Here is a 27,503-nt window from a genome sequence, read left to right on the forward strand (position 1 = left end):
TATTAAGATTGTCCACTCCTAAAATTTTACTCCACTTTACTCCTAAAGAGAGCTTAACATTTTGGCAATCACTTCCTGACGCTGTTTTTTAATGCTAATGCCATAAAAGTGAAGCATGGCTTTAGTTATTAAAACAAGGAGGGGACCTTTGAGGTCATCTGGACCCTCCTGATTTTATGAGGAAACTGAGACCCAGAGGGGGTTAATGATTTTATAGTTGTGAAATAACAGAGGTTCTGATTCCAACATCAGCCTTCTTGGCAAAACTGCTCTAACTTAATGGAATCTGTAAATAACTGGCATTCATCAGGCAACTTTAATCAATCCCAAGAAAGAGAGAAAATACTAATTTTATGGAGTACTGAATTAAAAATTAGGTAATAAGAGCCTGGTGGTTTTTGCCTTGGCTCCCTGAAAAATGCAGAACCCTCCACTGAGGCACTTTGGGCTCTTAGCCTATCCTTGAGGGAAAACATCAGAAGTCAAGGAGGTCTTCTTTGCTTCCGTCCCCTTTCTTGGCTCTGAAAGGACTTGGAGGCCCATGGTTTGGCCCTTACTCTCTTTTCTTCCAGAGAGGGAGGCATGGAGGAAGGACAGTATTCCTTTCTCTAGTCTGAGACTTCAGAATAGTTGTGCCTGACCTATGATTTTATCTTTTAATTCCTAGTCTTAACAAGAAATATGAAAATAATGAATTTCCCTAGGTATTTTCTTTGAAACAAGGGGATAAAAAGATAAATTAAACAATTAAATACTTAATGGAATTGAATCACATTCTTCCTTGAGAAATTTCATTCAGTCTTCCTATTTTGAAGAAGAGATGTCTATACCCGTTAAATAACTAGGCACCACACTGGTAGAGTATGATAACAAAAAAAAAAATCAGGAAATTCAAACAGGTGGGTTTCAATCTTATCACTAATGAAAGCCAGTGGAGAACTACAATAAAGCTCTAATACAATTTTAAAACAGAAAACCCAAATTCTGATTTAATATAGGTGTAATAGCAAAATCCAAAGACAGATTTTTACATAGATAAAAACTGCTTTGTTTCTGATGACAAATCATTACAGTTTCTACCTAATATTAAGGAAATTGAATTAATGAATTTATCCCCTTTGAAAGAAAAAATATAATACACTAGAAAATGTATTAATACACTGAAAGCTGGGCAATTTAGTAGGTGGTACCCAGGCAACTGGAGGCTATGAATTTGGGTGGGTGGTGGAGTACATAGAATTATTCTGGGGACCAACTAGTTAGCTGCCATATAATGTGAAGTCCTATTAAAGTTTTTTTACAAGCTAAATTAGGGGGTGGTTAGATGTATTAAATGCTACACACTGATACAGCAGGTCTTTTTGAGCCCTTTGTGTTGGTGTTTTTCAAGGTTCTGTCCCTGGACTGTTAATTTTCCCTTTCTAAATTCTTTCCCTTTGCAGTCTTTTATGCCTCTAATTTCAGTTACCACCTCTACCCAGACAACTGCCATAGTTCCAGCTAATGCAACAGTGTGCCCTGGGCAAGAAGGGTCACATAGGATAGGACATAGGATCCAAAGGATGTCCAACACTTGCTTCAAATAGAAGAGACTCCCTATACATAGATGGTGAGTTCTAGATGCTCCTGTCTGAAAGTCACTCAGATGAGTTGGGCCTAAATTATATAGTCAAGAAAATCCAAGAAAATGAGTATCTGTTGACCCAGCTATGTGGCTGGGTCAGTGATTCCTAACTTGGTGGCCATGGACCTACCAGCGTGTGTGAATTTGGATGGAAAAAAAAATACATAAACATATGTACCTGTATAAAACTTTTTTTATTTCAACATAATTGGTTTTCTTTTTTTTTGCATTTAAAACCATTATTCTGAGAAGGGATCTATAGCTTTCACTGGATTGCCAGAAGATCCATAAAAGAAAAAGTTGAGGGCTAGATGACCTCCCTCCTACCCCCCAAATAATTCCAACAAGAATGCACTTCCCCCCAAAAAGTATGCATATAGAGGCTGATAATTTTATTATGAATCAAACTAGTATAAAAGATGTGTAACACAAAACTTATAAATCATTATATTTATTGTAAATTTCATGAAGCCAATTGATTTTGTTAGGTAAAAGATTAAGCTCATCTCTTGAATTATTTTCAAGTAATATTCCTAGAAAGAGCATTAAATTTACTATGTTTATGAAATTAAAATGTTTTTTATGATAATGTTCTTAAAACTTATCTGACCTAAGCCTTCAACTTGAGATTCATGCTTTCCAGTACCAATTTTTAGATTTTCCAAAGTTCTTATGGTGCATACTAATTTTTACACTTTCTGAATGTGATTACAACGCAGTTGAAAGTAATAACAATTGCTCAAAAATGTCAATTATTAAAGCAGCTCTTGCAAGAAATTAATGTTAGGTAACTAACTGATTTGTCAAACCAGAAGTAAGAGAAAAATGCAAGTAAAATGTAGTATGTGTTCACCATGTAGCAGTAGCTAGTAAACTACAGGTTGCCCATCTCAGTCCCATAATTACCCCAATCTTAATAATTTCAATTTTTTTAAACTATAAATTTGATTTTTATTAGATTGGTAACAAATAGGATGAATTTTATCCAGAAATAATTTTTAAATCAACTCGTTTTAGAAATTTTCTAACAACTTTATTTCCCAGCATTGTATTAGCACCACCAAAATAAAATGGAATTAAGTTTACTTTCAAGTATGTATTGTGTGGCTTTAACAATGATGTATTTGAAATACAAATTCTTTTAAAGCAATAAATAACATCTGTGCAGTTGCTGACTGAATTGAGCATTGGAAATAAAATCCCTTCAGTGCTCATCTTTGAAATATTATTTGTCTCATTATTTGATCTTCATAACGACCCTTGGAAGTGGAGATAACTTCATTTTACAAATGAGGAGACAAATTTGCCTGTGGGTCACACAGCTAGTTATGTGTGAGATTTGAAATCAGGTTTTCCTGACTCCAGACCCAGTGCTCCAAACACGGTGGCACCTGTCTGTTCTTGCTGTAGTATATTCTGTAGATAACCAATTGCCTGTTTTCTATTATATTTTATCTTGCAGTTATTCCATTGCTTCTTCAATATCAAAGATCTACTACATTGTAAATAGTACTAAAAAACTTAACAGAATCTTTTCATAAATCTTTTAGTAGGGGCTTTAGAAATAGTGTGCTCCCTTAATCCCCCCCCCCCCACAAAGAAGCTTGCCTACGTAATTTTGCCTTGTGGAACTGCTAAATCTGGATACCCATGCTTTCCTTCTGTCACTCCTAAATGTTGAACTGTCAAACAAGCCTTATATCTTAATTTATCTTCTTTCATTTCAAGCCTTCATACTTTTCTGAAAATATCTCAAACGTACAAAATTTTCTATTTCTTCCTTTAAAAAACACGATGGTTTTCTTCAATGACATCTGTTTGTGTTAGCTTTGATGCTCCACTATAATTTCAGTTCTCATGTTCTTCGCATAAAAAAAAAGCTCACAGTTTCAGCATTTTAGGGAACAGAATCTGAAAAATAATTTTGTTACGTTAGTAACATAAAAAACAATTTAACATAAAATTTGTGAACAAGATCTTCATATAATTTTAGAAGTTACAAATTTTAAGCTAAAATACTTATCTTGTTTTTCAGTTTATACCTTTAACACTAAAGTGTGATTTGCTATTTCTTGTAAAATTTTTATAATTCCATTGCCAACAACAGTATCACAAAATCAGAACATAAATACTTGGTTACTATCTAATTCAGCAAAGAAGTGCCTCCCACCACTGAAAACCAAGTGTGATTCCAAAGAAGGGACTTATTTATTGAATAGTATGTGTAACTAAATAGTAGGGCAAAGATGCACAGTTGTACACCATTAAACAGTGTTATAAACGAAACCACCAAGCTCACTTCCCAACTAGAGCAAGGCTGAGTTCCAGGCCCATAGTCATGAGTGAAAGAAGAATCTTTAAGTCTCTTGCAAGAAGTGGGCGGGTTCGAGAGACGCACAAGCAAGTTTTATACTGTTAGCCCAGCTCAGCCCCTCCCTCCCTTCAGAGCTGGGATTGGTCCGGAACTCTTCTGAGTTAGAATCTTCCTGAATCGACTATCCCATGTTCCTCCTTAACACGTTCTCCCTCCTTGTAATATATCCCATGTTATTTAAATGAGCAAAAATCCCTCCCTAGGGTGTGTCAGATAATATGCATGAGGGTAATTTAAGCATGTGTGTTAGTAAAAAGTCCCCTGACCCTGATGAGTTTTTGAGCTGGTTTCAGCCTGGGCCCCCTTTATCAGGAGCTTTGAGGTTAAGCCAGTTTCTTCTTCTAAAAGCTCTTACACCACCTTAAAACTGCAATATCCTGTGGAAACCTAACTTTCTAGTATTAGTATTTCTCACAACAGTATTTCTACTATTATATACAGATATGAGACACCAAATCTCAAGTTTATAAAAATAGCAAAATGCAGTAAAATAATCAGAAGTTGTGAGTTTTGATTATTTTTTAATTGTAAGTTTATAATAATATTTAACAATATGTTTAACAACTGGCTTGCAAAATTCCTGAAAATTTAACACTTGGCTTTGGAGAGCTGCTGTGAGCCAGCCCCATGATGTAGGAGGTAAATGTCAGGAAAAAGGCAGATTTTGATGCTCAGTGATCCAAAATACCTTCTAATCTACAGCTGACAGTAACATATAGCTACATATAGCTGCAGAGTGAGGTAAACAGGATATTATGCAGTTTGGAAATTTCTGCTTGCACAGCAAAGGGAGGGAGGGATCATGTCTCTGAGGGGTCTTCACTGATTCTGGTACACATGTACCACTCAATCCCTCCTCTTCATCACTCTCTGAAGACCCCTCACACCATTCTTTGTATACCTCCTGGATCAGATCCCTCCTTTCTGGGTCCTGGCATTCCTTGGTTTCTACTGGAATCCAGCCCTGCCCTTTTAATATCATGAGCCTTACAGACCGCTCCGCTTTGCCTTCACGTCTGACCATTCTGGACAATGCTTCCTGTACTGTTCTAGTTATCAGCTGCATCATGCATGGGAGACAAACTGGGAGTATTATCCCGCTGACTGCAATAAGAACAAACCAAAGGACCTGCTTCCACCAGCTGCCACCAAACCAAGACCAAGAGAAATTAAAAGATTTTCAGTTTTGTACTGGGAGACGTGCAGTTTTTCCAATATCATCTGCTATGTCCTTTACAATTTTTCCATTATCATCAGTTTTCACACAGCATGTAGACAAGTTTAACTTTCCACATACTCCCCCCTCCCCTCTGCCAAGAATAGTCTAGCACCAGTCCATGCTGTAAAATAGCCTCTTGGCTTTGCGTCATTTGATCTGCTAATAAGTGTAGGGCCCTGGCTGTTTGATTGGTGATGATCTCTACCATAGCTTGGAGCCGAATGAGCCTATTTAACATGGATACAGGGGTCCTGTAACCCAAACTCCCATCTTCTGCCGAAGTGGCCGGCCCATATTCTGTGACAATGCTTTCTGGGGGCCATGTGTCTCCACACTCATTAGCATCCCCAGTGCTTGTCAAGGAAGTGTCTATGGTTCTCTTCTGTCTGTTCAAATCACCATATACTTTTATACCTAAAAGGTCTCCTCCTTTCCCAGGGAGGAAAAAGAATTTGGGCCTAACTGGCCCTATATAGCACACTCCCAATCCAATTCACCAGCTAATGGGTATAAGCAGTCAACCCACAGATCCAGTAATGTCCTTTAAGGGCTAATTGGTAGTATTAGTGGTTGCAGGGAAATATTGCATATCTTTGTCCCCCAAGGGTCCCCCTCTGTAAGCTACTTTAGAGTTGGTTTTATACCCACACCTCTATAGTTGATAATTTTCTTTCCAAGTGCAGGTCTCAATATAGGAGTCAGAGATCCTGTTTGGCTCCAAAAGGTGTTGAAATAACCAGACCAGGTTGAGTTGTGCCATGCCCAAGATAGGAGTGGAAGGGTCAAGGTGCCAACTTCCTTACTTTCCTTACGTAAGGCGTGGGTGGCCCCCCCCTTTTGGAGAAAAATTGCAGTGAGGATCACCACCAGCCAGTCTATATTGACACCATGTTTGATAGTTGCTGAGTTCATCTTATCCTGGCAGGAGAGCGAAGTTCCATTAGGACACTGAATAAGGGATACGATTTCTCATAATCTCCTTTACTGTGAGTCGGTAAGTCCAATCACAGGTACTTTTCCCTAGCCATGATCCCTTATCGGTTTGATTCAAACAACAGCTCCCCATCCTTGATTCAGCTAGGGGCCATTGATGTTTCTCTTCACCCTTCCAGAAATCTGTCTCACTCCTTCCTATAGATTTATTACTCAACCACCACTGAGGGTCTAGTGATTTACCTTTAGCTTTATTAAGAGTAAGAACTAAGCCTAAAAGATATTGGGCTTTCTCCATATGAGATTTTTTATGGTTACCTGTACCCAGTGGGAGGAAGTGGGAACTTAGATATAACTTTGAACTGCAAGGATAGGTTTCTAAGAGAATTCATACAGTCCCTTGCCAAAACTTTGCTTTCATCATAGAAGAAAGGCCTTATTGCTCAGATACCATCCCTGGGACTTCCCTGGTGTTCCAACCTGGTGATTGGGTGCTGCTTTGAACTTGGAAGGAGGAAAAACTTACTCCATCTTGGGAAGGGCTGTACCAGGTCCTGCTGACCTCTGACACTGCCTTAAGAACAATGGAATTGGGGTGGATGCACCATACTCAGGTCAAAGGACTGGTGGATTCTCCAACTAAGTGGACAGCAGAGGCCCAAGAGGGCCTGAATGTCAAATTGAGGAGGGTCTCAATTCATGGATGATAACGTTATATATGTTGCTTTGTTCTTGCTAATTGCAATCCCCATATTAGCTTTCTATATTAGCAGCTCTCTTTGCTTGCTCCCTCATGAGTTCAACCATTTTGCTTGTAAATGGCATAATCTTAACCTTATACATTCCAGTGGGAATAGGATGCCTGACACAGTTCCCTCCTGTGGAGGAAAATCAGTTTGAAAAATTAGTAAGTGCCACTGCTAGCCAATTCAGTGTGTCTAACTGCTGGATTTGTGGGGGTCCACAAAGATTAGAAAGCTGACCCCGAGTCCCTGTCCCACTAGACCCTCGGTGGTTGCTGAGTAATAAATCTACAGGAAGGAGTGAGACAGATTTCTCGAAGGGTGAAGAGAAACATCAATGGCCCCTAGCTGAATCAAGGATGGGGAGCTGTTGTTTGAATCAAACCAATAAGGGATCATGGCTAGGGAAAAGTACCTGTGACTGGACTTACCGACTCACGGTAAAGGAGATTATGAGCAATTGTACCCCTTATTCAGTGTCCTAATGGAACTTCGCTCTCCTGCCAGGATAAGATGAACTCGGACAACTATCAAACATGGTGGCGATATAGACTGGCTGGTGGTGATCCTCACCGCAGTTTTCAGTTTCCAAATTCAGCTTAATGAGCGGCCTCTTTATTTCCTGATTCATCCTTTCCACTCTTCCAGAGGAAGGAGGGTGCCAGGGAGTATGAAATTCTCAACTAATTTCTACGGCCTTCATGACTGATTGTAAGACTTTGGATGTAAAATGTGTCCCTTAGTCCGTCCAACTCTATCCTTTCCACTACCCCATACCTTGGGATTATCTATTCCAAGAGAATTTTGCTCACTGCTGAGGCAGTAGCTTGTGTCAAGGGATAGGCTTCTACCCAAGAAGTCAAATGATCTACCACCACTAAGAGGTATTTCAGTCTTCTGATTGGAGGTAGCTCAGTAAAGTCCACCTGGATGCTCTGGAAAGGTCTGATTCCCGGAGGCCGTCCTCCCTTTGGGTTTTGGCACTGGGCGAACTTGTTTGTCCTTCGCCGACAAGACAATACACCCGTCCAGTATCTGACGAGTGTACAGATCCCGAGGGTTACAAATCGTGTAAGCACCAGGTCACACATGTTCTGGACATCCCAGTGGCTACTGTGGTGCAGGTGCTGTAGAATCTGCCTCATCACGGCTTGATTGATGACTTCTCTGCCATCTGGGAGTAGCCATTTCCCATTTTCATCCAATATGGCTCCTAACTTCTGAGCCTTTAATTTTTTCTCCTCTATTAAGGGAGGAGAGTCTAGACTCGGAGGGAGGGAAGGAAGGAATCAAGACGAAAAACTGTTCACTTTTCTACCAGACCCATTTCTCCAGCTCTCCTAGCTTCCTCATCTGCCAAACGAGTCCCTTGAGCTTTGAGGGAACCCCCTGTCTGATGTCCCTTGACATGGACAATATCTCTTGGTAACTGCAAGTTTTCCAATACTTGGAGCAATAAGGTGGTTCCTTTACTATTCATCATTCCTCTCTCTTCCCGTATTTTCCCAAATACATGTACCACTCCCCATGCATATTTGGAATCAGTATATATATTCCTTTCTTTGCCTTTCAGTAATTTCAAAGCTTGATTGAAGGCATAAAGTTCACAAATCTGTGCCCACCATGCTTTAGGCAGGCTTCCCACCTCTACCAGAGTAGCTATGTCCCCTCTACAATGGCATACCCATTTAACCTTGTTCCCCTCTACCACTCTGGAGGAGCCATTGATAAAGAGATAGACAGCCCCAGATATTGGTGATTCTTGCAAATCCTCCCTATCTTTGGAAATATATCAACTCCATATAACAGTGTTCCTCCCCTCTTTTCTTCTGGTTAGGGAGACTGGAGAGGAAGGAAGCAGAATTCTGGTTATAGTCATGGGTTAACACCACATCATCCTTCTCTAACAGGATAGCCTCATACTTGAGAATTTGGGAGTCTGTAAGCCACCTTCCTGCTCTTTGTTTCAGAATGGATCTCACTTGATGCGGGGTACTATCAGACTTCCCCCAAAGGTCAATTTTCTACTTTCCTCCACTAGGGTAGCTGTAGCAGCCACTGCTTGGATACAAGCAGGGCAGCCCCGTGCAACGGGGTCTAGAATCTTGGAGAGAAAAGCAATGGGCCTCCTTTGCCCTCCTCTTATTTGTGCCAAGACTCCCGTTACTGTCCCCTTCTCCACACTGACAAATAGGTGGAATGTTTTTTTCCAGGGACAGGAGGGCCAATACTGGTGGGGACATCGAAGCCTGTTTTAATCATTTAAAACGTTCAATCCCTTCAGAACTCCACTTAATGACATCTGGTTCCTCTTCTAACAAGTGTATAATGGTTTGGTCAGGGCAGCATAAAAGTCAATCCAATTTCTACAATATCCAACCAAACCTAAAAATTTCCTAAGCTCCCTTTTTGTTCTGGGGAGTGGAGCCTGTAAGATCCCGGGGTCAAGCCTCTTACTTCCTTCACTTATCAGGTGTCCTAGGTATTTTAGCTCCTTTTCAGAAAACTGCAGTTTGTTTCTTGAGACCCTAAGGCCCTTTTTCCCCAAGTAATTTAACAGTTGGACTGAAGTCTTACTGACCTCTTCTCTTTTCCCCAGAGATCAACAAATTGTTAACATATTGTAAAATAACCACCTGACCAGAGATCAGCAAATCGTTAACATATTGTAAAATAACCACCTGAGGAGGGCTTGAAATTTTTCTAAGATTCTTTCTAAGACTTGCCCAAACATATTTGGTGATTCTGTGTACCCCTGAGGGAGTATATACCATCTCAATTGTTGCTTTATTCGGGTATCTGGGTCCTCCCATTCCAAGGCAAATATGTTCCCACTCCCTTCATCTAATGGACAAGCCCAAAATGCATCCTTTAGATCTATTACACTGAACCATTTACTTCTTGCTGGGACCCTTCCCAATAGGGTGTATGGATCAGGGACCACGGGGGGGGGGGGGAGAGAAGAACTATCTTGTTTATTTCTCTCAAGTCCTGGACTAATCTGTGTGAGCCATCTCCTTTTTTTACTGGCAAGATGGGAGTACTGAAGGGAGACACCCAGGATTCTAATAATCCACCTTTCTATTAATCCTTCAATAAAGGGTTTCAGTCCCTTCAAGAGAAATGGGATACTGCCAAACTTTCACTGTTACCCCAGGATCTTTGAGTCTTACCTTAATGGGGGAAATCCTGACCCTTCCCCTATTTCGAGGAATGGCCCAAACTTCAGGATCAATTTGGTTCTCTTCCTCCCTTAGGATACACATTCGAATGGGAATAATTCTTGTAGCTTGGGTTACTAATGGTAGGGATAGTTTAGTAATTAGATCCCACCCTAACAAATTAATTCCTGCCTTCGGGACTAGACAAAATCTCCCCAAGGTTCTGACCTTTTCATGTTCTAATTCGGTCACCTCAGTGACAGTGACCACAAGATTTTCTCCTTTTACTCCAGAAATGAGCAAAGTTTCTTTCCCTAATCCAGCTCTCTGTGGTAATTTAGTAAGAGAGGATCTGGTGGTCCCTGTATCACTTAGGAATACATACTCTTCCCTTTTTGGTCCCACCCTCAAATTTATCAAGGACTCAAGTGGGTTTATTCAACAAACCCCACACACCCCTAGTCTTCTATCTCTATGAGGGAGAGAATTTTCTGTTCCTGTATTTTCTGTGGGCAATCTCTCTTCATATGTCCTTCTAGCCCACATTCAAAACAAATCAAGGGAGAGCATGGGAATTGGTGACCCACTTCTTTCTCTCCTCCTCCTTGGCCAGGGTTCGTGCTGTTGTTGCCCTCTTCCCCGATACCTTCTGTTATTTCCCACTACTGATCTGGCCATAGTCTGGACTATCTGTAACATTACTCGGGTTTGCTCTGCCTGTTGTTTTAATGTCTGCAACATGATCCTAGGTTGTTTTTCTTGCTCCTTCTTCACTTCCTCTCCCCTGGCCACAAAGACTTTCTGGGTCACACCCAAGAGTTCTTCCATAGGTTTATTCTGCCAACCCTCTATTTTCCATAATTTTTTGTTAATATCTGGCCAGGAATCTGTCACAAAATACACCCTTAGTAGACTCTGGGGCATGGGGTCCTCTAAGTTTAGCTCATAAGATTTTCGCATATTTTCCTTTAATTTATCTAGAAAGGTCGAGGGAGCCTCATCTTTCTCCTGATGTATTTCTTGCACCTACTTAAGTTCTGACTCTTGGAAACTGCATTTCTAATTCCTTGAACGATAATTTCCCTCAATTCTCTCATATTTCCTCGGTGGGCAGCACTGTTGTGGTCCCAGTCTTGTAAGGGGAATTCCTCTTCTCCCTGGAGACCTCCCTGAGCTATGGGATGGGCATCATCCCAGGCTTTCATTGCTGCTCGTCTGATTTGTCCCAGTTCTTCCCAGTAAACAAAATGTCTAAAATTGCAACCATCTCCCCCCAGGTATACAAGTTAAGCCCTAGGAACTGACTGACCTGATCCGAGACCCCTGAGGGGTCCTCAATTAACTTCTTCATATCCTTTTTGAAATGACTAATTTTTGTGCTACTGAGGGGAGCATTAACATATCCAATCCTTCCTTGCCCCAGGAGAACCTCCCTTAAGCAGAACGCTTTAGCTGTTGCCCCTGATGGGGGAAATTCTCTTGCCCCTTAACTAGCTGTTCCAGTTCCCTCCAAAGCAGGGCACAAAGAGGTGTGTGTGGTCTTGTGAAATCTATCAAAGCCTCTCCATCTGCCCCTCCTTCAGGGGGAGCAGAGTGTGAGGGCACAGGGGCTCGTGCTAACTGAGGAATGTAAGGAGGAGGAAGAGAAAGAACGGGGCCCCATAGATGGGGAGTGACCTGCTCCTCTTCTTTCTCCTTAGAGTTTTCTTTTACTACAAACTGTCCCGCCGAGGATAACCAGAAGGCTGCATATGAACTCTCTTCCTCATTAAACAGTTCCTTAGAGCTGACAAACAAATTTAATCTTTGGCAAACCCAGTTCTTGGCGGAGCTGTACTTTGGCCAGAAGACGTTTCCTCTGAGTTGAGCCCTGCCCAAATCAGACAGCAATACTTTATCCTTTTCCTTTTATCCTTTCCCCTATATTTTGGAAGTTTGTTCCAATCACTAAGGCTTAGATCTGAAAGGGCTGTTGTCTGGAATATCTGGTAAAGTATCCTTGCCACCATTAACCTTAGAATTCGTTTTCCCCATGCCTTACGGACTTGAATCTCTTAGGCTGTCTGGAAAACGTGGGACCGCTCTTACAGACTCAAACCGCTTAGGCTAACAGAGTTGGGTCCGGTCACCCAGGGGCTCACCGATTCTGGCCTTGGCTACCTTACAGACTCAAACCGCTTAGGTGCATGAAGGACTCAAGGGTCTTGCTTCCCTGAGTCTGTGCGCACAAACTAACGTGACCGTTTCAGTTTCACTTTTTCAGTGGCTTTGATGGTTCCTTTGCTAGCACAGCAAAGTTTCTTTCATTTTTGCCTAGTCATGACTCTCTTTAGGACTTTTCCTCACCAAAGGGGGATCTCAAGGTACCCACCGAAGGACCACCAGAAATTACTGGTGGTAGTCGAGAGAATCCCTAAGGAAAGGGTTAATTCCAGACGAGTCCCCAAAACTGTGTGGGACGAAGACCACCTACCCAAATTTGAATCAGAGTCTTGACAAAAATTTGCAAAAAGGAAAGCTGTTTTATTGGCTTTCTTGAGAAAAGACACTCCTTTGTAGCCCAAGATGGCGCCAGCCAAAGAGTGCCAGAGTGCTTTGTTCAGAGCAAATTTACATAGACCCTAGCACAACAACCCCCCCATCCTAACCCCCTTCCTGTTGGGCCATTGGCTGAGCCTCAGGGGCACAATCTATTCACGGAAATTTACCTCAGCAACAAGGAGCACAGAAATTGCTGTTATCATGTACCCTTTTCGGGGCCCCAAGGTTTCGACAGACTTTTACACAAGGTCAGCTTATTTGTTACATATAGCTGCAAGGTGAGGTAAACCGGATATTCTGCGGTTTGGAAATTTCTGCTTGTACAGCAAAGGGAGGGAGGGGTCATGTCCCTGAGGGGTCTTCACTGGTTCTGATACGCACATACCACTCATTACCTTTGTGCCAAGCACTGTACTAACGATACTGTATAAACATCTCATTTGATCCTCACAACCACTTTGTGTGGTAGATTTTATTATCTCCATTTTACAGCTAAGGAAACTGAGGTTAAGTGATCTGCTCAAGATTACAGTTATTAAGAGTCTGAGGCTGAATTTGAACTCAGATCTTCCTGACTCCAGGCCCAGGGCCCTATCTTCTCTGCTACCCAGCTATCTGCATGATCTTTGGCAATATTTAGCACAGGCTTGAATATAAATATTTTGGTGTATGCTGAACATTTTTTCTCTGACATCCTTGGAGCATATACAAGAAGTGAGATCTCTAGATCAAAGGTTATGGACATCTTGGTCACCATCTCCACATAATTCCATACTCCTTTCCAGAATAATTGGGCAAATTCAGAGCTTTGCTAACAGCGTATATTAGTGTACCCATCCTTCCATAACCCCACCAAGAGTGACTGTTCCCATCTTTTGTCTTCACCGAGTAAGGTAAAACCTCATCTCAGAGTTGTTATTCTTTACGTTTTCTTGTTTAATTTGGAGAGGTTTTTCATATAATTACTGCTAGTGGTCACAATTCTTGAAAACCCTTTGTTCGTATCCTTTGACTATATAACCACCAGGCAATAGCTTCTGGTGTTAATATTTCTGTGTTGGTATTAGTTCCCTAACTATCTTGAATTTCAGACAAAAGTGATATGTATGTCTGAAAACATTTGTATCATCAAGTGATTCTGCTGCTTAAAACAGAATGTGTATATAATCTTTAAGAATTCTCATATCCACATACTTTTAAAACTTGGAAATACAATTTTCCAAATGAAGTTTCATTGAGTTTTGAAACGTATGTGTTAAAAGTACAAAAATGTTTCACCTTCTGATTACTTTGCAAAAATAACTGGCTCACATCAAGGAATACAGAAATTTACTAACTGAATTAAAAAAAAAACTTTTTGCATAATTGATGTAATTTAAAAAATAAAAGAGTATCATCCTCTTTAATAAGTCCAGCCAACAATACACCTGCTCTGTTTTAAACTACATATTTTTGTGAGAAATCCTTTCCATCTATGAATGCCATTAAAATCTAATTATATAAATACACTGATGATAGAATTAATTTACAGAATAGCTAGATGGCGCAGCAGTAGAGCATTGGTCTTGGAATCAGACAGACTTATCTTCGTGAATTCAAACCTGGCCTCAGATACTTACTAGCTGTTGTGACCTTAGGCAAGCCACTTAACCCTGACTGCCTCAGTTCCTCATCTGTAAAATGAGACTAGAGAAGAAAATGGCATACTCCAGTATCTTTGCCAAGAAAACCCTAAAACAGGGTCACAGAGAGTCCAGATATGACTGCACAACAATAGGATTAATGTACGCAACCTAATTTATAAACATACATATACTTGGGGATATGCTCAAAATCATTTATTGATTGGGTGCACAATAAAAAAAACATTTGGGGAACACTGATCTAATATTAGGGCTTTCAACAGAAAGAGCAATGGCAGAACTGGTGCCTCACACGAAGACCCTAGCTCAGACCAGAAGCAGAAGCAGAGGAAGTTTTCTCCTGAGGGGAAGCGGCAGAGCATGGTTAAGTACTCATATAAGATCAGCTGGGAACAATATCTGACAGACTGGCAAGGACTAGATTCCTGGCAGGAACTTCAAGACAAATGATAACAAAAGGGGAAGTGGAATGATATCACCAAAAGATATCAGTGGCCTTGGAGTATCAGAGGGGTAAGCCCTAGCTACACGTATTTCCTTCATGTGTATCCCAGCCACATGTTCCCACTGATAATGTGTATACTCTGTGTGTGTGTGTGTGTGTGTGTGTGTGGTGTGTGTGAAGAAAGCTCCTGAACATAGAAGACTTGGCCCTACATTTAATACACCCATATGTCTAAGTCAAGTACTCATATATAAAAACAGTACTGGGTTTAATAAAAACAGATAGCCCCATTGGTTTCTTACTAGAAGATGATTTCTCTCTATCATGAGGATTCAAGGCCTCCTCTTTTTCAACCTCAGCTTCTAATAAATGATAAAAATGTCTCCTTTCTTTAAGATCAAAAACTTCTTTGTCAATCTTTCCCTGGACACTCTCATTAATAATGTCATTCAGTGTAGATAGTCCCATTTTTTTTTAGCAAATAAATGAAAAAGTATAGTGTTAAAAATGATAACAAGAAACAAAAGCTTGTGCTCTACTCTTCGGTAAGCAGATAAAAGTAAAAACTGAAGTAAATTGAAGTAAAAATTGTGTCCCTCTTTTCTGGGTAAGAGGAAAACGAAAATAAATCATTTGGTGATAAAAATGGGGATAAAGGATTACGAATTATGCTCCCTTTAATAGGCAGGAAGAAACTACTTTTGTTCAGTCTCAGCCAACATACTCCCATAAGCTCTCGCAAGTCTCAGGCTTAGTTTTAGTTCTTAAGCTCTGATTTCCATTAGCAATAACAGCAATTTCCAGAAGTCCTGAGAAGCAGGGGCAGGAAGCATCACTCTGATCCCTCTATAATCCAACTCTTTTTCATGATTTGTCAAAATGGATTCCCTTTGTCTTTCTTTTCTCAAGAATCCTCTTCCAATGCCAAGTTTAAACATCTCAAGATGAGAACTCTGGGTAAAATCTACTAGGTTGTCGTGGTTACTTCCAGCACCTCATGTTTCCTTGATAATACCTCCAGGAAGTAAAGGGTTACAATTAAATATCTTCATTTCTAATTGTCTTATACCTGCTTACTAAAAATAATCACATAGGTGGGGGCTCTTAGCTATGGTTTTGATGAGATATAGACCCACAGAGTGGGTCTTGCCCAAGGGTAGTCTTGTTGGGGACTTATGTGAGTTGCAGGGTATTCCCAGGTGCTCTAAGACAATCAAGAGATCACCTGCTAATGGTTTAAAAAAAAAAAAGAACTAAGGCTTATCTATGGATCTTACCATTGAAGCAGAAGACTCCTTGCTCCCTTTTGCTTCTGCAGAAAACCTCTCAAACTGCTTCTGGCCCCTTTCTGACCTTTTTCTTTCCATTTCAAGGCTATCCTAGATTTTCATTTTAACCTAATTTCATCTATCTAAAAATGGATGAAGGTGGCAGAGTACGATTTGTTCCAGGCCTGTATCCCACTAGGGGCAAGGCTTCTTAATCCTTTTTTGTGTGTCATGGACCCCTGTGGCAGTCTGGTGAAGCCTATGGACCCTTCTCACAATAATGTTTATAAATAACTAAAATGCCATATTTCAGTTAGAGACTAGTAAAAATAAAGATGTAATTTTTTTGCATCCAAATTTGAAGACCTCCTAAAATCAATACACAGACCTCTTGGGTGTCCATAGATCCCAGGTTAAGAACTGCTCTAGAGGATGGCACTACTGTTTCTCCCCTCCAGGTGCAAAGGAAAATCAAGAACTTGTTGCAGAGAACTAGCACACAGACTACTCTCCCAAAAAAGGGTTCTCCAAATTGATATGAAGACTGGTATAAGGGGAAAGCCATTTCCTCCAGAAACACGGAGCCAATCCTAAGCTACTAAGAATAGCCATCTGTTGCCTTGACATCCAGGATCCTACTGCCTTCTGACAAACAGAAAAATGCAATTAAGTTGAGTTTCACTCTTTGAGAGGTGAGGTCTTCATCCTACCTCTGTACAATGGCTAATTAACTTGTCAAAGCCTAATGTAATCTCTTTTGCTTTTTAGGGTAGAAGATACATTTCTGAAGTCACAGTCTCCTGAGAATAATAAAGGACTTAGGCTGTATTAACTGATGCAGTGCAATTTTTTAAATCCATAAGGCAAAAAAAAAAAGTATGATAAAAATGTATTGCAAAGTAAAATTCTAATATCTGCTGGCAATTATATATTTAAAGTACATTTGCATTTCGAAGAAAATATTTATCAAATCTATTTTCTTGCAATCCCTCCTTTATGGAGCACATTTTACACATTTTTTGTCATCAACTTGCTGCAAAACTTTTTTTTTGGTAAATGAAATCTTTGGTCCTTTTTGGTACTTTGGAGCAACAAGTGTGGCAGAGCATCTGCCTTCAACTATTATTAGTGTAATTTCCGATTTGCCACCTGAACCAACTCCAGCAAGCTCTTCACTTTTTGGATATATGCTTGATAGATATTCGAACTATAAACTTTTTGTGGTCAGCAGTTGATAATGGGCATACGGCCACTCAACAATGCAGAAAATATGCATAGGCCATCTCCTACTTGTTTGTTTCACTTATTAAGACTTTGCCCTTTGGTCAAGAACACATACTCCTATCTTATTCTTTCTGTAAAACAGAATAGTATCTAGCTTGTGCTGTGGGTCTTCTCTGCTGAAAGCATCTGGATAGAGGTACTCACAGGAGTTATGAATCTGGATCTATTACACCACAGCTTTTAAAACTAGAGTTTCATGCAATGGCTTACATGTTACATGTTTTCATTATTTCTGGAACTTCGCTACTGTTTTGACAAACAGTGACAACTATGTAACACCTTAGCTTTGCAAGTCTCCAGAAAAAAATCAAGGGATTGCCACAGGCTACATTGTAGCGTTTGTTAATACTCGGTTCATGAGTTTCAAAACTCTAGCCTTATTGTACACTGGTATCATTGTTTCTAGCCTCTTCTTTCTCCAAACAGGGGAATCCACTAAACAAGTGCTTGTTTCCAGCGCCAACCAAAATTTCTAGAAAAATTTGTCTGGTTTGAGTAAATTTACAACATGCCTTGCAAAGCAGCAACAGTTCATCAACTGTTGTTTATACATCAGGAATAAATGTCTTCTAACAATTTTCAAAAAAAGAATTCCACAGTGAGGATGCGAGACAAAACTCGTCCTGAGACAGATGTGGTTTCCTTTTAGTTTTCATGTCAAAGTGAAGATATGTATTACATTTAGGAATCAATTACATGGCAAAATTTTATTCAACAAAGTCCAGCCCAGAAGCTATTTCACATTCTTTTTATAGGTAGAGCTCCTCCACTGATAGCATCATGACTGACATTAATGATGGGGTGCTTGGTGCCTGTGCTTGGACCCCAATTTCTCCCCAGCCTCAGAAATACTATCCCTGACAGTTTCCCTCCAGCCCAAGGACCCTATCTCTGGCAAACTCATGAGCGGGCCCAGTGAGGCAAACTATCTCTCCCTGTTACAAGAACAAGCTGACCTCTGTAGAATTTCCCTTGTATGAACAGGACTATCTTGCACCAGGAAAACTATCAAGTACTGATGTCCACAGTTACTGTATACAATCCAGAGATCAAGCTTATAGGCGTCAATTCCTGAACTATCTTGTTACAGACAAAACAGACCAAAAAGACACCCTTTAGGAACCCTCTCTTCTCCCCCTCCCTGCGGTTTCCAGTAGTGAAGGATGTAGTTGTACATTATCACCTAATTAGCATCCTTGGCACACAACCTTCAGCATCATTCGTATTAGGTTGCAAGTTCCCTAAGGATGTCTGCCCACCATGGCAGAATTCCATAAGGACCTCTACCTGCTGTATAGCGTAACAATAAAATCTTTGCCACCTTGACTCAAAGTATGCTTGAGTCTGTGAATTCATTCCTAACGACCCTGTTCTATACTTCTGTCTTTGAGGGGTCTAAATATCTCAGACCTCAACATTAAAACCAATGGACTTTACTAACTCACCTAATAGACCAGTTAGCATTTCCTCTTATTTGTTGGACTCTCAGCACTGGTACACTTCTGAATGTTTTAAGCAGCGGCTCATTTAATAAAAGACAAAAGAGAACTTTTCTTGATGACATAGCACACGTATCTAAGTATATATTTAGCTGCTGCAAGCATCCTCTCCTACTGCTTGAGAAGTAGCAGGCCAATGTCAAGAAAAACTATCTTTACCTTTGAAAATATTGTGGTGCTTTGTCTCTTTTAATTATGAAACTACATCACTCAATATCATTTAGATAGTCAGCTGTAGAAGGAACTTCACTGAAGGACTCATCCTTGCTGGAATCACATGAGAGATGCTCTTAACCTGCCTTACACATTGCACTTACACCATCAAACTCACTACCTGAAAGGTTACTATCAGATGAGCCAGATGGGATATTTCTTATCCGTTCCAAAATCTGCTCTTCAGAGTCTCTTAGATATTTTATCAATAAAGATGCAAACAAAATTACAGTATTATGACAACCAAACTATACATTCTGAAAAACTGACAAGCCAGAATTAAAAAAAAAAATGGTGTCAAGAGTAGAAACCACATGCAAACATTTTTACTCTATAAATATATTATTCACAAGGTTTTTTATAAATATTTGACAAATTCACCTGATATTTTAAGGAAAGATTTTTATGGACAAAGAAATGACCCAACAGAACAAAATATAGTCTTCAAGTATAGTTACATTATTTGACACATCTAGTCCTCACGGAACTACATATCTAATTTCTTGGGTTATCTGAAAAGTCTTTAGGCTGCTAAGGAATTTTGCCTCTACATCCTGGCTTCCTTCAAATCCCAGATAAAAATCTCCCCCTTTACAGGAAGCCTTCCTCTGTTGATTATTTCCAGTTTATTCTGTATGTAGCTTATTTGTACATAGTTATTTGCCTAATGGCTCCCCCATTAGATTGTGAGCTTCTCAAGGGTATGGGCCTACTTTTACTTTTCTTTGTATCCTCAGCACTCAGCACAATGTCTGGCACATAGTAGACAATATTTATTGACTAAAAACAAACATACAAAAGAACGCATGAAGCATAAATATCTACAACTTTTCGAGCTTCAAATGTCTAAAAACATTTTTGCATCAATTGACATGACTACTACATTTCTAGTGTTAAGTCATATCACTATGGACAAATCTCTTAATCCCCGACCTTTTATTTTTAAAATGCATGGATTTGGTGGAGGTGGTGAATCCAAGGTTAGATTAGACCTATAAGGTCCTTCTGAGATCTGAAACAACACTTCTACGATTCTATATAAAAACCACTTTCACAACTAACACAACTATACAGACAAAACCCACACTTTAAATTTTAGCCCTGACTTCTATCCTTAGCTCTGGTCATATACTTTCTATCGCTTGAATATTTTAACTAAGATCCTTACTGTCACCTCAAGCTAAATGTGTCAAAAAGAGAAGTCATCTTTCTCACCAAACTCACTCCACATTCCAATGTACCAGGGCCCAAACTTAAGAGCAGTCTCTTACTCCTCCATTTCATAATCCCTGAAGAGCAAGACATCCATCCACTCTTAATGATACTCCCTGTCTAGTTTCTGTCTTCTCCTTTTCCCCTGTTATCAGCCTAGGTCAAAATCTTATTAAGTTACATCTAGATTACAACAGCTTATGGACTAGTTTGCCTTCAATCTCCCCTTCTACCTAGACTTTCAATCCAGGATACATAACAAATTTTCCAACAACATATTTTATTCCTATCACCCTCGCTACACAATGCAAAAGAATAACAACGTTACTTTTCAATGGTTTCCCACTGCTTAAAAAACAAGCCAATCTGGCCCCAAAGTACATTTCTAGGCCCACTGTCCATTTGCTTCCTGAACTCTCCACTCTAGTCAAAATGATTTACTTACTCTCTGCCAAACATACCTCAATCTTTCTCCTTTAAGTTTTTGCTCATTTTATTCCACTAGAATGCTTTCTCCCTTACCTAGCCAAATCTCATTTCTTTCAAGATCAACTTCTGATCCCACTCTCTTTATAAAGCTTTTCCTGACAAATTCTTCTGACTTCTCTAATGTTTTGTGACTACAAAATTTGACAATTACTACCTTGCAATACTGCTTCCATTATTTTAAATAATTATTTAAATTTTTTTCCTTGTTAAATAACAGGAATTTTAAAGCACGTTTATATTCCATCTTCCCAGCTATGTCACAGGCTCTCTGAGGACAGAAACCCTTTATTTCTTTATATTCTCCAGAATACCTGGACTAGAGCTTTGCATATCAAAACATCAAGATATTTTTAATGCTCTAATATTACCAATTTGTTAGAAATATTATTTACTAACTCCACAATCTGAAATATACTTTTATTTAGGCTTGACCACAAAGGAAAACTGAGGTTTATGAATACAAGTGATTACGCAATTCAAAAGGGAAAATTTCAGCAATAGGGAACTTGTACCTGGTTAGAAATTAACTTACTTTATTTTCTTTAGAGATAAATGATTAACTGGGAAATTTTTTGGAGCTGATAGAGCTGTCAAATTCACTTCTCAACATCATTTGAAATGCTTACTGAAACTATTATACAGTTAAGAGAATACTATTTCTTACCTAACTTTGTTACATTGCCACACAATTAGAAACTAAAATTTAACTTTTTTTGTATCATTCTAAAAATCACCTACCAGAAACATTCCAAGAAACAGCAAGAAAATAGATTCAGATCTAAGAGTTAAAAGACTTTGATAACTTTTCCACACAAAAATTAGGACAAATCTGAAAGACAAAGAATTAAAAATAGTGATGCTGTCTGGTCTATTTCATAGCGAAGCATAAAAATCATTCTATAAGAACCAGTTTATTCATAACACTCAGTCTACCTCTGTTAATACTGTGTGGAGGCTGTGGAGTCAGAAGACCTCAGCTCAAATCTACTTCTGATGCTTACTATCTGCATGACCTTGGACAAGTCACAACCTTCCTAAGTCTTCATCTTTAAAATGAAGGGGTTGGTTTAGATGACCTTTGAGATACTGTCCAATTCTAACTCTATGAAGAACATCATATACTATATCCTCAGCACAATGTTTGTATCTTCATACAAATTATAAATCCACTTCATCAAGATACTTCAGGAATTTAAAAAAAACTACTATAGGATAATATGGCACTTAGATTAATCAGTAAAACATTGTGATATTCTTCAAAAGATTTTCTAACCCTATGTCCTATTAGAAATCAGAATCCAACTGAGAACTAAATCTGATATTTGGACATGAAAAACAATAATTCTCAAGGTCTTTTACATTTGTGAGTCCTTAGGATTAAACATGAGAGAAGTGAAGCCGATGTACAACATTAAGCAGAACCTAATAGATTATTCACATTTTCTCAAAAAAGGTCTTTTAAATTTTATTAATGCAAATAAAAGGAAAAAATTTAACTTCACTGATCCATGCTATTTTTGTTTTTCCTAAATAGCCCTCAAAATGTCATTTCACGATGGTACTTCACAAGTGCCCAAATTTTCCACTGTGTAGTCTGAAGAGAGAAGAAATGTTCTGGTCTTAGGTTGATAAAGGTAACAAAAGGGGTTGAGGTTATTTGCAGAAGAAAAAAGAAAAACACGCACCTCCAGTGAATCCCAATCCCAGTTAAGCAAGATGTCAACCATCAATACATTCCCTAATAAAGGTAGAAGAAAATTCTTACTTTACTAAAAAGATTCACAAAAGGATGAAGTCTGGGATCTTATCTAATCATATCTAACTTATTACACCCCATGACATGCTAACTATCTATGCAGAACATTTTAAGAATTACAAAGCACTTTCCTCAAAAACATCAAGAGGCACAGCACAAATATTACCCCCATTTTACTAATCAAGAAGCAGAACCTCAAAGAGATTAAATAATTTATATTCTCAACTTCCAGCACTGTTTGACAACTTGGTAGGCACTTAAATGCTTGAGCAGGATCACACAGCTAGAAATTATCAAAGATAACACTAGAATTCAGTCACCTGTAAGACCACTACACCATGGAAATAACAGTACTTTATAGCATTATTTAAAAAAAAAAAACCAAAAAGCAAATTTAAGACTTTTTGCTAAATTCTAATGCTAATAAAAATTTCAATACCACTTATGACATCACAACTGATTTTGGTGTGCAAGACTACAATCTAGTAAATGTATAGCTGATGTAGAAGGGTTTTCTGATGGTAAGCAGTACATAACACAAGCAATGTGACTGACAGGGATACTTTTTAAGTATATATTTTTTGGACCAGAGGCAAAAATAGAGTTTCAATGTATTACAATATAAACTCCTGCTTCACAAGAAAAGTTAAAAGATATTCATGCGATCAAATCTTATAATCAACTTGGTACCCAGAACACTGTACACAGATAGCACAGTTAACAGCTGTTGAATGAATGAACATGAAGAGGGGTAGTCAGTATGGAAGGTGGCAGCTGTAGTTCCCTATTCACATTTTCCTCAAACTAATATTAATAATTTGCTAATCCTCTACATTCACTGGCTGAGCCATAAAGGGTATGGAGGGAAGGAGGGACAAAAAGAAAGTATATCAGTAGTTGAGAAGATTACTAATATTAAGTATTTGCATTAACAATTCACAATGCAAATAAGCTATGGAAAGCAAAGCTACAAAGTTGAAAACAAATAAAATATTTCTGCTCCTGTGATTACAATTTGCTTTTATTGGGAAAAAATCCCTTAGAAGACATATCAAAAGGGACTCCATTCATACTAAAATGTCACATGTGAAGCCCAAAATGGAAGCTAAACAGTAAAGAGAATCATCATTTTCTCAAAAAAAAAAAAAAAAAACCAAGGCTCAAAATCTGTCGTTTGTGGCAGTCTGCCTGTTCTTTCTTCAAATGTCTCTCTCCCAGGTTCCCTTTTGATCCATGCCTTATATCTAGATTACTGCAATAGTTTCCTAACTTGTTACCCACTTTCCAGACTCCAACACCTCTTAAGCATCTTTCTAGATGCCAACAGATCAATCTTCCTGAAGTGCCATCTTGAGAATGGTACTTTAAAATACTTCTAACCCTCTGTTTAAACTTTTGACCTGAAATGAAAGGTTCTCTATTATCTGGCTTCTAGCCTACCTTTCTAGCTTTACCTCTCACTATTTTCTCTACTGAAAGCAGCCTACTTGAACCTCTCCAAACTCATTTTATGCTTACTTTTGCTATATCTTCTGCACCCAATTCTCCACACTCCAAAGCAACCTCATCTTTGCCTATTAAACAAAAGCACAATACCCATTCTCACCCTTCTTTCCATAATACATCACAATCTACCTCAAAAGTTTTCTGACTAGGCATGAAAATTCATTTCTAGGTCTTCTCTCTAGCCCCTCCCCTCATTCTAAACATTTTCAGGATTATACGAGGACTCACCTCTGCAACAATGTTGAATGACTTTCTGATGTTCACCCAATCTACAGATCCTTACAGTAAAACTGCAAAATAACAATTGAGAGAAGTAAACTATTACAGCACTTATATCTCACTAAATTTGACTCTCCTAAAATAGTTTAAAGCCAACTAGGGATATTGTGAGAATAAACAGTGATGTGAACTCCTTAGAACCCCAAGCCTTTTAAATTTTAGCAAATACAGTTTAGCATATGTCACAGTCTTACATTAAAAAGCTACTCAATTACGGAATAATATACACTTTATCTAGAAGATGAATAGTTTGAACAAGTTTTCTTCCTAATTAAAATTTAAAATCCAAATGCTGTGCTCATCTCCAACCCAATCTCAGATTCGTCATTACTTAAGGTTTTAAAAAACAACTACTATCGTCTAGTTAACGTTCTATTAAATTTAAGCCAAAGTGATTTAGAATGTTTTCATGTAAGACAGCCATTCCATAACGCTCAATCAATGGTCACCGTACCTCCTGGAGAATGGTTTTCGGAGGACTGTTGAACATACTACGTTCCTGTCAAATACAAACTCTACATCTAAAAGGCGAATTATGGTTTTACACAGTGTGACCCTGGGTTAGCAACTATCAGGGAAAAGTGAGAAGAAGAATTCCTTGAATCTTGAGACCTGGGGCCTTCTTCAGATTCCGGTTTCAACGCTCGGGTGGAAACGCCCTCTTCCTAGGCAGGGAGGCCTTGGCAAAAATAACTTCTTTCAAGTTTAAACAAGTCAAACCCTGGCCTCTTCGCGCGAGAATCCGGGACGCAAGCGAAGCACACAAGATATGGTGAGGAGAGTGGAGCGCCAGAGTCGAGCACACACCTTCTTCACCCACATAGGAGAAAAAGAGTGGATGGCCCAGCTACGGGAGAGGTAGCAAACTCCACCCCCTCCTCTCCGGCGGGAGAGAAGGGCTATGTCGTCCCCACCCCCCTTTCATTCCCCCCACCCACCCCGCAAGGAACTCACTCGGCCGGGGCCGCCGCGAGGCCCCCTCACTTCCGGTGTGGGTGCCGCTATTGCTGCGCCATCCCCTCTCACACCGGCCCCCCCCACCCCCAGTCAGGCAACCGCAGCCTTCAGTTGACCTTTGTGGATGGAACCCAAATTTGTTCAGTCACTCACTGTGCTATCACTCGGGACGGAAGGTGAACGCCTAGTCCACGAGAACGAATCAACCGGGTAAAGATTCAGCTCCCTTCCTCGCGAAGCTTAAAATGGGAAAGAGCTACTACCACGGCTGCCGAGACAAAATGGCGCCGACAACAGGCTCTAGCGCAGGCGCCTTGTATAATCCCTGCCCCGCCCCCCGGTGCAAGCCCCTCTCCGCAGCTATGAGTTCCGTTTCCATGGGACACCCACTGCCAATCCCCGCTCTGGGCCGCTCTTCCTGACCCCCGAGTTCACCAATCAGTGTTCACTCAAGCACATCCGGAGTCATCGTCACCAATCATGTCTCAGGATCTACTGACTCAATTCCCACCTCCTCCAATAATATTTGACTCGTCGCGTAACCAATCATAAGTGGGACATTTCCTACCTGCTGCTTTTCTTACCAATCGGTGCACTCAAGGCGTTATATCCAATCGGGACGGCGGGTAGCGAGCCCCAATGAGGAGCGTGGACGGGTGCTCCATCGTCATGAGGGTCCAATAGGAGTTCGTGTAGGAGCGAGTCTGCTCAACAGCTTGTTATTTGGTGGATTGTGGCAGTAAATCGGGGCGAGCGGGGGACTGGGCGCAGGAACTGCCGCGGCGGCCAGGAGTGGTGCTGCCCGGACGGGGGCCCGCTGGGGTCAGTGTGGCTGGGGGGATCGAGAGCTGACAGCGCGTACTTGAGCCGCAGTTGGTAGGTGGGGAGAAGAGGAGCGGGGGCTGTTGAATGGGCGAAGCGGCAGTAGCAGCTGGTGCTGCTGCCCGGAGTCCCGGTGCACTTAGAGGTTTGGAGGTGGAGGTGGGGGTGGGGGTGGCGGAGGAGAAGCCTCAGCAGCGGGAACCGCTGCTGCCTATTTTCTTTTTTTTCCTCCCTCCTCCCACCCCTTCTGCTGTTCCCGGGGTAAAATGGCTGTGGGGGTGGCCGCCCCGCTAAGTTTGCTCCGGCGGAGTGAGGAGCAGGGCTGCTCCCGGGAGAGGAGTCCCAACTCTGCGGCACTTCTCCCTCTAATGGGTTCGGGGGCTGGACCAGAGGGATCGGGGCGGGGGCCCGGACGACCGGCGCCTCTCGGAGCGGCACAAAAAAAGTTGAGGCGGCTGAAGGGAGGAGGCAGTGGCTGCCACTGTGCGGTTCTCCTCCCCTCCCACACCCTGTCCCGGCTGCCTCCCTTCCTCTTCTCCACCCCCTCACACCCCCCACCCCCTCCTCCTCCTCTCCCCCTTTCTCCTTTCCTCGGGCCGCGGGCGGCTGTTGCCCCTCTGGGACCCGGAGCCCCTTCTCCTGCCTGACATGGTGCAGAGCTGCTGGAGGCAGAGCAATGGCGCCGTGACACACCGCCACCGCCGCCGCCGCCGCCGCCACCGCGGGCACCGGGGGGAGGGGACGGGAGGGGAGGGAGGGGGGAGCGGCCGAGGAGCGGGCGGAGGGGGGGCCGGAGGCGGGAGAGGGCGAGCGGAGGGAGACACGGACCGCCCTGGAGACTGGCCCTCCGGGGAGCCCGAGAAATAGAAACTGCTGCCCTGCCTGCCCTCCTCCGGCGCCGGCGGCACTCGGACGAAGCCCCGACTTCACTTTCCTCCGGTGGAAGAGGATAGAGGGGCGGAGGCAGGGCAGTCCGCCGAGAGGCGGCATGAAAGCTGGTTTGGGGGCGCCTCCCGCTCCCCCCCCTCCTCGGGCCTCTGCTTTTCCTCTCGGACCTGGGACAGCGAGGGCTGTGCCCCTCCCGCCCGGGCTTGTTTACTCGGACGCTTCTCGGGCTGTTGTTGGTTAATTTCACTTCTCTCTTCCTCCCTCACGCATCCAGCGCTGCCGGAGACTTCCCTTGGAGCTGGAACCCCTCAGATCGCCCCCCAAAATGAAGGTAAACGGGATAAGCGTGGCCCTCCCGCCGGAGAGGGGCCGGCCTGCCCCTTCTGGGTCATCCTGACCCCTCCCCTGCTCTCGAGCTTTCCGTAGTGGGACTTTTGTTCGGAGAATTAAAAATAGACATATGTGTGTGTGTTTATGTATGTGTACGTAAACTTTATTCCTTTGTCAGTCGTTGAGGGGTGGGCGGAAAAATAGTACCTATTGAATGGGCTGGAAGCGATCAGTGAGTATGAAGTGCAGTCCTCGACCCCTTCTAAGGCCCGGGAATTCTAACTCCGTGCAGAGGGGTCTGATTCTGAGCTGTTGTT

The 27,503-nt window shown here is 41.2% G+C and overlaps 2 protein-coding genes across 5 annotated transcripts in view; one reads left to right on the top strand and one right to left on the bottom strand.

The window, feature by feature from the left end:
* Positions 1–1,799: 1,799 nt before the first annotated feature.
* Positions 1,800–26,958, bottom strand: LOC110208416 (uncharacterized). Its single transcript, XM_078151649.1, has 3 exons — positions 25,300–26,958; positions 24,139–24,200; positions 1,800–3,535 (listed from the first exon to the last, which is right to left on the bottom strand). The coding sequence occupies exon 1, from the start codon at positions 26,956–26,958 to the stop codon at positions 25,855–25,857; it is 1,104 nt and encodes a 367-aa protein (XP_078007775.1). The 3' UTR covers positions 1,800–3,535; positions 24,139–24,200; positions 25,300–25,854.
* The window catches only part of ARID4A (AT-rich interaction domain 4A), an 82,406-nt gene continuing 80,832 nt past the window's right edge, over positions 25,930–27,503 (top strand). For 3 of the 4 annotated variants that reach the window (XM_020986463.2, XM_078151512.1, XM_078151513.1), the window contains exons 1-2: positions 25,930–26,022; positions 27,131–27,187. In XM_020986463.2, coding sequence (XP_020842122.1) covers positions 27,182–27,187 — 6 coding nt within the window. In that variant the 5' untranslated portion in view covers positions 25,930–26,022; positions 27,131–27,181. Of the gene's footprint in view, positions 26,023–26,777; positions 27,188–27,503 lie in introns of those variants that run through there. The other variant, XM_078151511.1, reaches the window with a different exon arrangement.

The sequence above is a fragment of the Phascolarctos cinereus genome, unplaced genomic scaffold (genome assembly GCF_003287225.1).
Source record: "Phascolarctos cinereus isolate Bilbo 61053 unplaced genomic scaffold, phaCin_HiC Scaffold_3;HRSCAF=262, whole genome shotgun sequence".
NCBI classification, from domain to species: Eukaryota; Metazoa; Chordata; class Mammalia; order Diprotodontia; family Phascolarctidae; genus Phascolarctos; species Phascolarctos cinereus.

What these genes read in the sequence shown, in the direction of transcription:
- LOC110208416 (XM_078151649.1), bottom strand. Translation starts at nt 26,958, where the DNA reads ATGCCGCCTCTCGGCGGACTGCCCTGCCTCCGCCCCTCTATCCTCTTC.